This window comes from Saccopteryx leptura, chromosome 9 (assembly GCF_036850995.1).
Source record: "Saccopteryx leptura isolate mSacLep1 chromosome 9, mSacLep1_pri_phased_curated, whole genome shotgun sequence".
Classification (NCBI taxonomy): domain Eukaryota; kingdom Metazoa; phylum Chordata; class Mammalia; order Chiroptera; family Emballonuridae; genus Saccopteryx; species Saccopteryx leptura.
The window spans coordinates 19,349,827-19,363,970 of NC_089511.1; the positions used below are offsets into that span (position 1 = coordinate 19,349,827).

Below are 14,144 nucleotides of genomic sequence, written 5' to 3' on the forward strand. Positions count from 1 at the left end.
CTGGGCTTTGGGCAGTAACAATATGTCAGTGCAGGTTCAGCAGTTGAAACATACGCAGTTCTGGTGCAGGATGTTGCTCCTGAGGGAGTTTGCGGAGGGGGACAGGAAGTATTTGGGAACTCGTTATTTTCTGCTCAGTTTTGCTGTGAACCTAAAACTGCTCTACAAACTGGTCTCTCTTTTTTTTTAGCGTTATCAGTTTTCAGTTGTTGAAATTCTTAACTTCTTGTCCTCTGTGATTTGACCTTGGGTATTTTTTATCGTTTTGCCTTTTAGTGCCCTTTGTTACAGTCACCTAGCACAGCTGTTTTCTGAATATGCATCTATTTTATTCTCTGTCCCCAACCACCACCTTGACTCTATGACTCTGCTGACACAGTTCATTTACCTGGAGCACTTTCTGCTTGTATCTGAAAATTCTCACCATCCTTCAAAATTTGATTTAGATGCCACCTTCTCCAAGAAGTCTTCCCCAAAGAGAATAAATGTCACCCACCCTATTACTCTCACACTTGGTGCCCCTAGCTTCCTAAAAGCAGGGACAAAATTTCCTTCCTTTCTAATTCTCTTAGTCCCCCATGGAGCCCCTTCCCTTGCACATTAAATGTTTTCATTAAATTGGCAAGGTGAAAGGGCATTTCTCAAACTGAAGAGTGGAGATTAAATCCTGATATACATCAGAGGTCTGTGAATTCTCTAAAAGAATTTTCTAATGTGTTCTGATTTTAATGATAATTCTGAATCACTTGAATTCACATTATAATCACATTGCACTGCTGAATTTCAGTGCTCATGTTTGCATTTGAGAAACACTGAACTAAAACATAAGAGATTGTATGTAAATTTCTGATTATGAAGAATGTTGACTGTAAGTAACCATTCATCTTTGGAAAGTATAATTGGTTTTACTCAGCAGGACTCTAACCAGCAGGGTAATATGCTTCTTAGTTACTTCCTATTGGTAGGTAGAAGAAAGTAGTTAGGAATGGTTTTATCTGTGTTCACTGCTATTTCTCAAAAAAAAAAGGAGGAAAGGGCAGGAAGAATGAAAGAATAGAAGGGCCTCCAGGCATTAATAGTAGAGTTTTGAAAGGATGGTATAAAGATTTGGCCAAGGGTGGAAATGTCTTTATCACTCTATTTTCCTAGATTTTATTTTTATGACCTATTTCAGTGAATAAGGGGAATGGATAAGCCCTTGAAATCAGCAGGTTCCTTGACTCCAAAAGTTAGTGTTAATTCAGATTTGATAGCATCCTTTCACTATATTATATGTTCTCTCAGAATCTTTGTGGGAGAAGATGGTATCTGCTAAATGAGTCAATCTAGACTTCAGACTAATGTACCATTGCAAAACTCGATAAAAATCTTCCAAATCGGCCCTGGCCGGTTGGCTCAGCGGTAGAGCGTCGGCCTAGCGTGCGGAGGACCCGGGTTCGATTCCCGGCCAGGGCACACAGGAGAAGCGTCCATTTGCTTCTCCACCCCTCCACCGTGCCTTCCTCTCTGTCTCTCTCTTCCCCTCCCGCAGCCAAGGCTCCATTGGAGCAAAAGATGGCCCGGGCGCTGGGGATGGCTCTGTGGCCTCTGCCTCAGGCGCTAGAGTGGCTCTGGTCGCAACATGGCGACGCCCAGGATGGGCAGAGCATCGCCCCCTGGTGGGCAGAGCTTCGCCCCTGGTGGGCGTGCCGGGTGGATCCCGGTCGGGCGCATGCGGGAGTCTGTCTGACTGTCTCTCCCTGTTTCCAGCTTCAGAAAAATGCAAAAAAAAAAAAAAAAATCTTCCAAATCCTAATTTGTTAAAAAGAATCTTGTGACACACAATAATTGATATAAGCAGGTTAAAATTGTTCAGCTCTCTCTTTCACTTATGCACTTGGTTTTTCACCTTCCAAAGCAACTCATTTTTTTTTATTTTATTTATTCATTTTTAGAGAGGAGAGAGAGGAGAGACAGGGAGAGAGAGAGAGAGGGGAGGAGGAGCTGGAAGCATCAACTCCCATATGTGCCTTGACCAGGCAAGCCCAGGGTTTTGAACCGGCAACCTCAGTGTTTCCAGGTTGACACCTTATCCACTGAGCCACCACAGGTCAGGCAGCAACTCATTTTTATCAAGTTTGTTCAAACAAATCTAGATCCTTCACTTGTTTTCTTACACGCACAGCAGTTTGCTTCTCGGGAAGGTTGATTACTGCTGACATCCAGACAAGAATATGAGGATGCAAATAGCCAGGTGTTGCCTTTATCGCTGCACAAAGTAGAAGTCATTAATGCTGAATTACGATAAACCCCTCTGAACAGCATCTACTTGAGTAAGTTTCTAAAAGTGGGCTTGGATTTATTTATTGTGTTCATTTCCCTGAAGCTGTTTGGAAATCCTAAGGAAAAGGTGATGGTCTCTCTTACTTCAGTTCCATGGGTATCTCTTAGTCTACATGTTGCAGCCTGTGGTGATTTCTTTCTGAAAACAGAAATGAGGGAATTCAGAAGTCAATACCATGTTTTTGTAAAATACGTTAATGTGAATATTTTTAAGGAGACAACAAGATAGTAATGAATGTTTGCCCTTGTCAGCGGTTAGGTGCGCCATCTCAGACAAACAGTGAATTAGGATCTTGGAATCTTGTGGTTCAAATAAATTTAACTGAAGCACTAATACCATTTCATCTCAATAAAGAAAAATACAAAATGAAAAAAAGGAAAAGAAAACCCCCCAAAACAAAAATAACAAACAAAAACTAGGAGTAGATGGGATAATTGAGGTTTGGTTGCTTAATTAGAAACTAAGAAATAGTATGGGTGTTCTGGAGCTGTAGTTTTAGTTTCCAATGAGCTAGGTTAGTCAGTAGTTGTGAAATATACTCAGCATATTGGTCTCTTCACATGAGCTACTACTGTAAATAGTTACCTTTTTTTAATTGGTTGGCAAATGAGAAAGTCAAATATATGTATATGGTGATATTATAAATTATGCTGTATAACAGACTATTATCCTAATTAAAATTGTAATTGGAATAAAGAAAATTATTGGGTTTAAGTTTTTCTTCTGTTATATGTTAATTATAAAATTGACTTTTAAGTCCTGGCCAGGTAGCTCAGTTGGTTATAGCATTGTCCCGATATGCCAAGGTTGCAGGTTTGATCCCCAATTAGGGCACATGAAAGAATTGACCAATGAATGCATAAATAAGGGGAACAACAAATTGATGTTTCTCTTTCTCTTTCTCTCTCTCTCTTTATTCCTCTTTCTAAAATCAGTAAACAAATATTTTAGGTCCTCACAACAGCTCTGGCTGGATAGCTCGGTTAGGTAGAACATCATCACCCCCAAAGTGTGGAGGTTGCCCATTCGATCCCCAGTGAGGGCACATATGGGAACAGTTTATGTTCCTGTCTCTCTCTTTCTCTCTCTCACCCTTTCTGTCTCTCGCTAAAATCAGTTTAAAACAATTTGTAAAAGGCCTCACAACAGCCTTTAAGAAATAAATAAAAAATAAAATAAAATAGACTTTTGAAGCCTTTAAAAAACATATACTGGCTTAAATTCCTTTGTTTTAGCAAATCTAACTTTTCTGACTTTGTACTGACCAACATAGAACTGACATAGAAGAACTCGGCGATTTTAAGAACATTCCAATTTTTATATTATATCAGTTAAATGCCGGTACAGAAATTCCCGACTCAGCTGGCTTAAACAATAGGGAATAAATCGTTGCACATAACAAAAACTCCAAGACTAGCTCATTCTTTGGCTCTATGACATTATTCAAGACCCAAATTGTTTTCGTCTTTCTGCTGTGCCATCCTCAGCATTTTGGCCTCATCCTCTGGTCCCTCGTGGTTTCACATTGGCTATAACAACTTTAAGGTGTCATATCTTGCCTGACCTGTGGTAGCACAGTGGGTAAAGCGTCGATCTGGAATGCTGAGGTCACCGGTTCAAAACCCCAGCTCTCCTGGTCAAGGCACATATGGGAGTTGATGCTTCCTGCTCCTCCCCCTTTCTCTCTTTCTGTCTCTCTAAAATGAATAAATAAAATCTTAAAAAAAAAAAAAAAGGTGTCATATCTTTTTTGTTGTTGTTATTTTGTTTTTATTGTTTTACCAAAAATACCCTACATATGTTTATTTCCTATGGCTGCTGTAACAAATTACCACAGACTTGTTGGATTAAAACAAATGTATTTTTTAAAATAATAAATAAATAGAATAGAAATTTATGCTTTCACAGTTCTGGAGACAAGTCCAAGATTAGTATCACTGGGCGGAAATCAAGGTGATGGCAGGCCATACTTTCTCTGGAGACTTTGGGGGAGAAGCCATTCCTTGTCTCTTTCAGGTCCTGGTGGTTGCTGCATTGCTTGGCTTATAGCTGCATCACTCCAGTCTCTTCTCTTGTCACATTCCTCCCCCTGTTCCTCTTCCTCCCCTTCTTCCTCTTCCCCTTCCTCCATCCACCACCCCCTCCTCCACCTCCTCCTTCTCCCCCTCCTCCTCCTCCTCCCCCTCCTCCTCCTCTGCCTCCTGGTCTTCTTCCCCCTCTTTCTCCTTCCTCTCCTCTCTTTCTCCTCTCCCTCCCCCTTCTCCTCCTCCCTTTTCTTTTTTTGGTGAGGTATCATCATCCAGCAGAGTTGTCTTCACACCTCATTGTCCAGACTGGGTCTCATGCTCATACCTAAACTATTTAAGGCGAGGGGATATGTGCAACCATGATTTACTTAGACCAATGAAGGCCTTAGCCTGAACCACATGGGTGGTGCTTAGGGCCCAGGGGAAGATGGATACTTCAACAAAATTATAATGCTATTTGCAAGAAAGAATGGGAGAATGCCAATGAGATGTACACAACAAAATTTGACATATAGGGATCTCTAAAGCTCTAATTTAAAAAAAAACAACAACACCTTTATATAGGATCTTTAAATTCTATGCCTGCATCAAATTGCAGCCCTGGAAGCTTTATTCTCTCACTACATACATTCATTTTTTTCTGCAGAGAAAACTGGTTAGGGCTGACCCCCAACCTAGCAACTAGAGTCCAGTACAGTCTTGAGAAACCAGCCTCACAGCAGGGTAGGTGCTCAGAGGAGGGAGGCTTAGTCAGAAGCTCACAGAGCCCCCAGGAAATGGAGGCAGAGCTATAAATCTCCAAAGAAGAACAGGTTTGAACAAACGTGTGACAAATCTAGGCTGTACATGTGAGGTCTAAGGCCAACAAGTTGCAGAGAACATGATGTCTGGGCACTTTGAGAAATGCAGAGTGGATGCAGCAACTGTTCCAGCTCTTCCAGTCCAGCACCTGGAAAACTAGGTCACAAATGAGCCCAGAGCCCGCTGACTGGGTACAGTGCAGAGCTCTTGCAATTCTGACCTTCCCACTGGCTCCTTTGGTTCTTTTTTTTTTTTTCTTCTTCACTTTTAAGTATTTTTTTTAAAGATTTTATTTATTCATTTAGAGAAGGGGGAGAGAGAGAGAGAGAGAAGGGGGAGGAGCAGGAAGCATCAACTCCCATATGTGCCTTGACCAGACAAGCCCAGGGTTTCGAACCGGCGACCTCAGCATTCCAGGTTGACGCTTTATCCACTGCGCCACCACAGGTCAGGCCTCCTTTGGTTCTTGGATGCGCTCGTGGCATCCAAGAGTAGGGGGTTGGTGGAACATGCAGTTAAATGAATACTCACTTGGAAAGTAGTAACAAAGTTCAGGCAGGGCAGGAATTACATAAATGGAATATTAAATTGAGTTGTGATTTTATTTATGTAATGCTGTACTCATGCTCTTTTCTTTTATGGTGGTTCAGTATAAGAAAAAGCCATATTGCCTGACCTGTGGTGGTGCAGTGAATAAAGCATCAACCTGGAACACTGAGGTCGCAGGTTCAAAACCCTGGGCTTGCCTGATCAAGGCACATATGGGAGTTGATGCTCCCTGCTCCTCCCTCCTTCTTTCTCTTTCTCTCTCTTTGTCCTTTCTAAAACAAATAAATAAAATCTTAAAAAAAAAACAACAACTAACCATATTATTTGTACATTGAATTTAAAACTTCTTTGTTTATTCTGCTCTTCACTTTCCCCCCAATTCTCACATGACTTATTTCTTCAGGTCTTCTACCCTGATAGCCTCTCCTTGAGCCCCACTCCTGGCTCTCAGTCTCCGCCCCAACATCCACCTTCCTTCTTTTTCATCACAGCCTTATTGCTGCTGCAAGATTTATTTACTGTACTGTCTTTCTCCCCCGCCAGAAGTTGGCTTCGGGAAGATGGGGCCTTTACTTCATTGTTCATGCTGTAGTATCTCCAGTACTGAGAATATATTTTTTTCTATGCATTTGTATATTTAATATACATATTTAAATTTGTAACTTTGTTTTGTTAATAGTGAGAGAAATGTGTGTGTGTGTGTGCATTTTTACATAATAAATGGAATGATGTTGGTTCTATTTGTTTCTTTGCTTAATAGTGTCTTAAGGAGACCTTTCCATATTAGTGTCATGTCCCATTTTTTTTTTAATAAATTTTTATTAATGTTAATGGGATGACCATGTCCCATTTTTTGAATTTTAAATGGAATTTATTGGGGTGACATTGGTTAATAAAATTACATAGGGTTCACATGTACCATTCCATAATACTTCATCTGTACCCTGCACTGCACATTCACTGACACCTTCCCTTTAACAGTGGCATAGTATTCTATAATATGTGGGGTTATTTAACCATTTCCATATTATTTAATATTTAATTTTTTCTTCTCATTTTTACTATTACAATTCTGCAGTAAAACCTTTTTTGTGTGTGTGACAGAGAGAAAGAAAGACAGAGAGAGAGGCAGATAGGAACAGACAGACAGGAAGGGAGAGAGATGAGAAGCATCAGTTCTTCATTGTGGCTCCTTAGTCTCCTTAGTTGTTCATTGATTGCTTTCTCATATGTGCCTTGACCAGGGGGCTACAGTAGACTGAGTGACCCCTTGCTCAAGCCAGGGACCTTGGGCTCAAGCCAGCGACCTTGGGCTCAAGCTAGCGACCTTGGGCTCAAGCCAGTGATCATGGGGTCATGTCTGTGATCCCAAGCTCAAGCCAGCAACCCTGTGCTCCAGCTTGTGAGCCCTCGCTCAAGCCAGATGAACCGGCGCTCAAGCAAGTGACCTCAGGGTTTTGAACCTAGGTCCTCCATGTCCCAGTTCGACTCTCTACCCACTGTGCCACCATCTGGTCAGACTGCAGTAAAATCTGTATACAGATGTCCTTGTGCATATGTGTGACCACCTCTCCAGGACTAACATTCAGAACTGCGATCTAAGGACAGACAAACCCCTCTTTTCTATGCTGAAAACAGGCTATGGCTAACTCACCATTGATTTAATTTCTGTGATAATTGTTGACGTTAACTGGACTGAGGATGAGTCTATGATTACATATAGTATATTAGGAACTGGGAGCATTTTAGAGAAATTCTCTTCTCATCTTTTTATTAAATTGTGTGGAAAGCACATTGTGTTCTTGACCTGAAGGGAAAACAGACTTCCTCTTCCTCCCCTTTCAAGTGACTGAGATTAATGAAATTATGTTCTCTAAGAAACATCTGCTTGACTCTATGAAGGCATTAACCAGTCCATTCAAACCATTCTTGTCAAGGTCAACAGTGACCTCACTGTTACTCAGTATAATGAATCTTCCTGCATAACACTGAATATTCTTCCAGAGCATGCTTTTTTATGGTTATGCAAGTACTTTAAAAAGTATTAAACACCATAAAATGTACCATGATGATATTATTTCTTCTTTATGAAGCTGACAATTTGCATTAAAAGATTTTGATTTCTTTCCTTTTTCTATAGGGGATATGGTCTCAAAATACCGAGAACCTTTGATCCACACCTTCCTGAGGGGAGTGAGAGACCCAGATAGTGCTCACCGGGCCAGCAGCCTATCCAACCTTGGAGAACTGTGCCAGAGGCTGGACTTCCTGCTGGGCCCAGTGGTTCATGAGGTACGGCATGCTGATTCCTTTCGCTAAAGCTTTTTTTACTTGGACCTATGAGTAGCTTGGGATGGGCAGTCATGAGACCTGTGTTCAGATGGGGTAAGTCATTTAACCTCCTTAGGCCTCACTAATGTGACATATATATTGAAAGTTATATTAGTAAGAATTTTTTAATTGCAAGAGGGTTTATTATAAAGAATCTGAAGTAACGAACAGAATTGAAGAAACTGTGAGGAAGGACGGGTGAAAGTTGAGTCTGTGGGCTAAAGTTTAGTCTGATCTCTGTTCAGAGAAAAATCTCCAACAAATACTCTAATTGCCCTTTGGTAACACGTGCCCTGTGTTCAGGGTCATTTACCAGAAATGACTAATTAAGGAGGTTGTAGTGTAGGGTATTCAAGGTGATCCTTATTGAGCAGGTACCATTTTAGTAAAAAAAATTTAAGTTTTCTTTATTAAAAAATATTTTAAGGGGAATTTTGGTCTTTTTAAGGGGTCTGAGGATGACAGTGATGAGGATGAGTAGCAAGGAAATGAAAAGAACAGAGGTAACAAATGTCCTTCAGATGTTCCCAGTCATACATTTACCAAACACTGGCTATGTACCAGGCCCTCTGTTAGGGACCAAGAATTCAAAACCCTATAACAGCAATTTTCAACCTTTTTCATCTCATGGCACACATAAGCTAATTGTTAAAAGTCTGTGGCACACCAAAACTATATATATTTTTGCCCATCCAACAACAACAAAAAATAGGCATAATTTTGATTCATTCACACCAGACAGCTTGTTATTGGCTGTTGTCATTGTTTTATTTGACAATAAAAGACTAAATAGTCAGTTATTTTATTTATTTATTTATGTATTTATTTATTTATATTTTCTGAAGTGAGAAGCAGGGAGGCAGAGAGACAGACTCCCGCATGTACCTGACCGGGATCCACCCGGCATGCTCACCAGGGGGTGATGCTCTGCCCATCTGGGGCGTTGCTCTGATGCAACCAGAGCCATTCTAGCGCCTGAAGTGGAGGCCACGAAGCCATCCTCAGCACCCGGGCCAACTTTGCTCCAACTTGGCTGTGAGAGGGGAAGAGAGAGACAGAGAGAAAGAAGAGGGGAGGGGTAGAGAAGCAGCTGGGCACTTCTTCTGTGTGCCCTGGCTGGGAATCAAACCTGGGACATTCACAGGCCAGGCTGACACTCTACTGCTGAGCCAACCGGCTAGGGCCACAGTTATTTTATATTTTAAAAATTCTTTTAGCACACTGGTTAAAATCACTGCCCTAACCCAGGCCAGGTAGCTCAGTTGGATGGAGCATCATCCCAATATACCAAGGTTGTGGGTTCGATCCCCCATAAGAATGCCTACAAGAATCCACCAATGAATGCATAAGTAAGTGGAACAACAAACTGATGTTTCTCTCTCCCTTCTTTTCTCTCTTAAATCAATCAATAATAAATTTTCTAAAGAAGGAAAGAAAATCATTGCCCTGTAAGACATCAGTTTGCCTGGTAGGCATGGCTAACTTGGTAGAGACACATACATCAGTGATTACAGTTATAGTCCATGGTGAGAGGTGCTGTGGGAGCACAGTGAGGGAGCCCCTCAGTCAGGTTTGGGTGCTGACAAAGACGTGCTGGAGGAAGAGACCCTTAGAGCTAAATCTGGAGAACAACCAGAAGCTGGGTCTCCCAGGATGGTCCAGGGAGAATTTCAGCAGAGGGAGCAGCTTATGTAAAGGCACCATGGTGTGGTGTAGGACAACCTAACTGGTTTGAAGAACTCTAGGAAGATGCGAAAGGCTGGGGTAAGGTGTGGGGTGGGAAGTTAGTCGGTGGGAGAGATGAGGTGGGAGAGGCTGTAGGGACCAAGTCCGGGAGGGCTTGTTAGCTTTACAACTTCCTGGCTCATAGCAAGAATCGAGCATTGTTTGTTAAGCTTTCAAAAATGCAGTATGAGTAAGTAGTAGACTGTTTGCTTACTGTAGATGCTAACACAAAGAGAAAACCTTTTATTTCAACTTTAAAATTGATGTGAGATTGGCCAAGTAGTTCAGTGGGTTAGAGCATCTATCTCCATACACCAAGGTTGTGGGTTCAATTCCCTGTCAGGACACACACAAGAATTAACCAATGAGTGCATAAATAGGTAGAACAACAAATAGATGTTTCCCTCTTTTTCTCTCCCTTCCACTCTCTCTAAAAATCAAAATAAAATAAAATCGATATGAGGAACTGTTGCTGTGGGGGCACCTGCCTGGCAAACCGCTTTGTCCAGTGACCCTGCCCGACTTCTAGAGACCTGAACTCTACGTAACCTCAATCCCAAGAGTGTGTAGGTCATTAATAAAGTGTGAGCACAACGAGGGCAGAACCAGTGTTTATTCCCCTTTCGCCTAAAGCGCCTGTCGGAGTGCTTGGCATATAGTGGGTACTCAGTAGTGTTGTTTGATTAATTTTGGAGGAAGAGGGAGGGAAGGCTTATTTGGGAAGACTTATTCCTGCCTATTTTTTTAAATAGTAATAATAGCAAGCACTTAATACTCTTCTGAATGCCTCACATATGTCAGCTGATCCAGTCCTCACAGAGGAAATTGAGGCACAGAGAAACTATAAATAAGTTGCCAAAGTCATGCTGATAGAAAGTAGCAAGGCTGGGATTCGAATGCTGGCAGCTGGAGGTTTCCAAACCCATGATCTTAACCACTCTATATTTTCTCTCAGTAAATGTTTCAGTTCGTTTATAAGATTGTTTTTGTGAAAAAGAAGGAAGTTTTACCTTTTATGACAGCTTGGATGGACCTAGAGGGTATTATGCTAAGTGAAGTAAGTCAGTCAGAGACAGACAAATAGCATATGATTTCACTCATGTGTGGAAACTAAGAACAAAATAAATTAACAAACAGAATAGAAACAGACTCACTGAAAGAAAATAGACTGATCGCTGTCAGAGGAGAGGGGAATTGCAAGGCTGAGTGGAAAAGGTGAAGGGACTAAGCAAAAACAAACAAACTCATAGATACGAACAACAATATAGTGATTACCAGTGGGAAAGGGGCTGGGGAGGTAGAAAGGGATGTGGGGGTGCATAAATGGTGATGGAAGGAGATTTGACTTTGGGTGGTGAACACACAGTACAATATACAGATGGTCTTTCTAGAATTGCATACTTGACACCTATATAATTTTATTAGCCAATGTCACCACAATAAATTCCATTAAAATGTTAAAAAAGTAAAAATACTGAAATCGCCCAGGTGTCCATAGATGGGGAGCTGCTTAAGCAAAGTAGGATACATACATTCCAGAATGTGATGGATTTCAGTGAGAACTGCATGTGTGGACATGAAAAGATGTATATGGTGTTATAAGAGTAAAAATCAAGTTCTAGGACAATGTGTACAGTAAATTACCGGCAACTTAAGGAAAAAAGATTGCTTTCCCGGCTTTGAAAAGGAGGAGACTTGCCATGTGAGAAAAGCTACTGACAGGAAGGCTCATGTACCTTCCTCTTAACAGAACTTGCTTTTGGCAATGAAACCTCTGAAGGCAATATATTCCCTCTGATTTGAAAAACCAGGCGTTTCCATCCCACATAATTTCTGTCTCCTCTTTTTAGATGTTCCTTGTTACGTAACATCCCACACTTGCCATGTCATCAGTGCCAAACCAGCTGCCTTGGGTGCACTACAAGTTCGAACATGATTGGACCCTGACAGCCTTAGTGTTCCATTCATTGAATCCTCCTATAGTCAGACTGCTCTTATCCATCCACATGGAAAAAGTAGGATATTTAGCATGGCTCTTAAGTAATTCTTCATTCAACAAATATTTATTGAGCACTTACTCCATGCCAGTTATGGTGCCACAGCCATGTGCTAAGTGGTGGGGATCCAGCTCTGAACGCAGCAAAGTTCCTGTTCTCATGGAACTGACAGTCTAGTTAGGAGAGTTAGGTAACAAACAAGCTAATAAACACATATATACTCCGGTTGGTTGCACTAAGTGCTAAGGAGATAAATCTAGTAAGGTAAGGGGCAGGAAGGAGCTTGTTACTGTATGTGAACTTGGATGAACAGGAAGAGCCTCCCTGAGGAGTGACATTTGAGCCAAGAAGTTAGGGGTTGATCCAGGCAGATACCTGGAGACAGAGCATTCTAGGTAGAGGGAGCAGCAAGTACAAAGGCCCTGAGGCAGGTATGTACTTGACTTACTAAGGAACAACCACGCCAGTGTGGCTTGAGTGAAGAGAGGAAGGGAAGGAATCAAAGAGGTGGTCGCAGTCCACATGGGAACTTTGGCTTTTACTGTGAGTGAGATGGGAGGCTAAAGCAGAGGAATGAAATGATCTAATTTATTTATTTTTTCTTCTTTTTCCAAGTGAGAGGAGGGGAAATCCAGAGACAGACTCCTCCATGCACCCCCACCAAGATCATCCTGGCACACACACACACACACACACACACACACACACACCCGTCTGGGGCCGATGCTCTGCCCATCTGGGCCCTGCTCATAACCTAGCTATTTTTAATGCCTGAGGTGGAGGCTCCATGGAACCATACTCAGTACCCGGAGCTGATGTGCTCAAACCCAGAGGCGGATTTAAAGGAGGGTGCACTGGGCACATGCCCCGGGCCCCAACTTCTGAAGGGCTCCACAAAACCCCAACTTTACACTTTTTTCTAATGACACCAAGTTTGGTTTCATATGTGCAATTTTAACATTAATAGTACATAATATTTTTATTTATTTAAAATTATGGTTAACATGTATTTTTATTTTCCCTGTCTCTCTCTTTTTTGTAAGGGGCTTAATATTTTCTTCTGGGCCCAGGGCCTCGACCGACCTTAATCTGCCTCTGCTCAAACCAATTGAGCCAGGGCTGCAGGAGGAGAAGGGTGGGGAGTGGAAGGGTTGAGGGAGCAGGTGGACTCTTCCCCTGTGTGCCCTGACCAGAATCGAACCTGGGACTTCCACACACAGGGCTGATACTCTATCACTGAGCCAACTGGCCAGGGCTGATCTAATTTATTTTAAAAGATTATTGTGTCTTCTTCTATGACAGTTTTGTCAGTGTCCCATGAAAGCTCTGGAAGTTTTTTGTAGTATCAAGAATGCTTAGCCCCAGTGTGTACTGGTGGAGAAGGCACTTGAACTTTAGGGAAACTTGTCTTTGGCTGCAAACGGAAGGAATTCTTTTTCATCAGAATTTGTCATATATATGCCAGGTATGTTAGACACAGATAAAGGACCCAGTCTCTTTCCCCAGGGAAATCTCAGTGGTGTGTGAAACACAGAGGAGTAAATAAATAGACAACAGACTAGAGGGATGTCATAGAACAAGCACAGGGTTCCAAGAGAACATGAACCTGGGACCCTCGGAAGTGTCAGGGCAGTGAGGAAGTACTGATCAAGTGTTAGCCAGGCAGAGAAAGAGGAAAAGTATAATCTGTTTTGATATAAAATTGAACAAAGTAGCCACCACAGACTCTTGAACATGATGTGATCTAAGGGTTATAGTCCTTGGACATCTGAAGAAAGCTGTCATACCTGCTGAGTGGTCCAGATTTGTGGACTTTGTTTTTGCTGTGACAGATTTCTGTTTGTGCTGTGATAGTGCTTGCTGGTGGGGAAGGGATATAAAGGATGAGATCAACTCTCCCATAGTCTCTGGGAATTCAGGTTTTTCCTCTCTGTTGACGTCAAGATTTAGCCTGTTTGCGGAACATTATTACATTGCTCACAAAAATTAGGGGATATTATATAGTTTCATATTCGTTTTAAAATATCCCCTAATTCTGCTCACAAAAATTAGGGGATATTTTAGTGCTTCATATTCATTTTGAAATATCCCCTAATTTTTGTGAGCAGTATATTTTCCTAAATTTCTTCTAATTCTTGTCAAGAGTTGTGTTGCTTGAAACTAAATCATGATATGCTTTTTTCTTTATCGCTTTCTATGAGAATAAGTATGATTTAAGTCAATCACAGTGAGAGACCCAATCTCAGTGTAGCAAATAAGATATGGCCCAGGTGAGACGTACAGGACCAATCTGCTTCTTTTTTCTCTACAGAGACAGAGCGAGAGTCAGAGGGATAGATAGGGACAGACAGACAGAAACGGAGAGAGATGAGAAGCATTAATCATCAGTTT

The 14,144-nt window shown here is 41.6% G+C and overlaps 1 protein-coding gene across 4 annotated transcripts in view; it reads left to right on the forward strand.

The window, feature by feature from the left end:
* TANGO6 (transport and golgi organization 6 homolog) overlaps positions 1–14,144 on the forward strand; it is a 197,873-nt gene that overhangs the window by 135,753 nt on the left and 47,976 nt on the right. For all 4 annotated transcript variants that reach the window (XR_010746947.1, XM_066348127.1, XM_066348130.1 and 1 more), the window contains one exon: positions 7,841–7,992. Coding sequence is in view for 3 of the 4 variants with exons in the window: in XM_066348127.1 (XP_066204224.1) it covers positions 7,841–7,992 (152 nt within the window). In the remaining variant the exon portion in view is untranslated. The remainder of the gene's footprint in view (positions 1–7,840; positions 7,993–14,144) is intronic.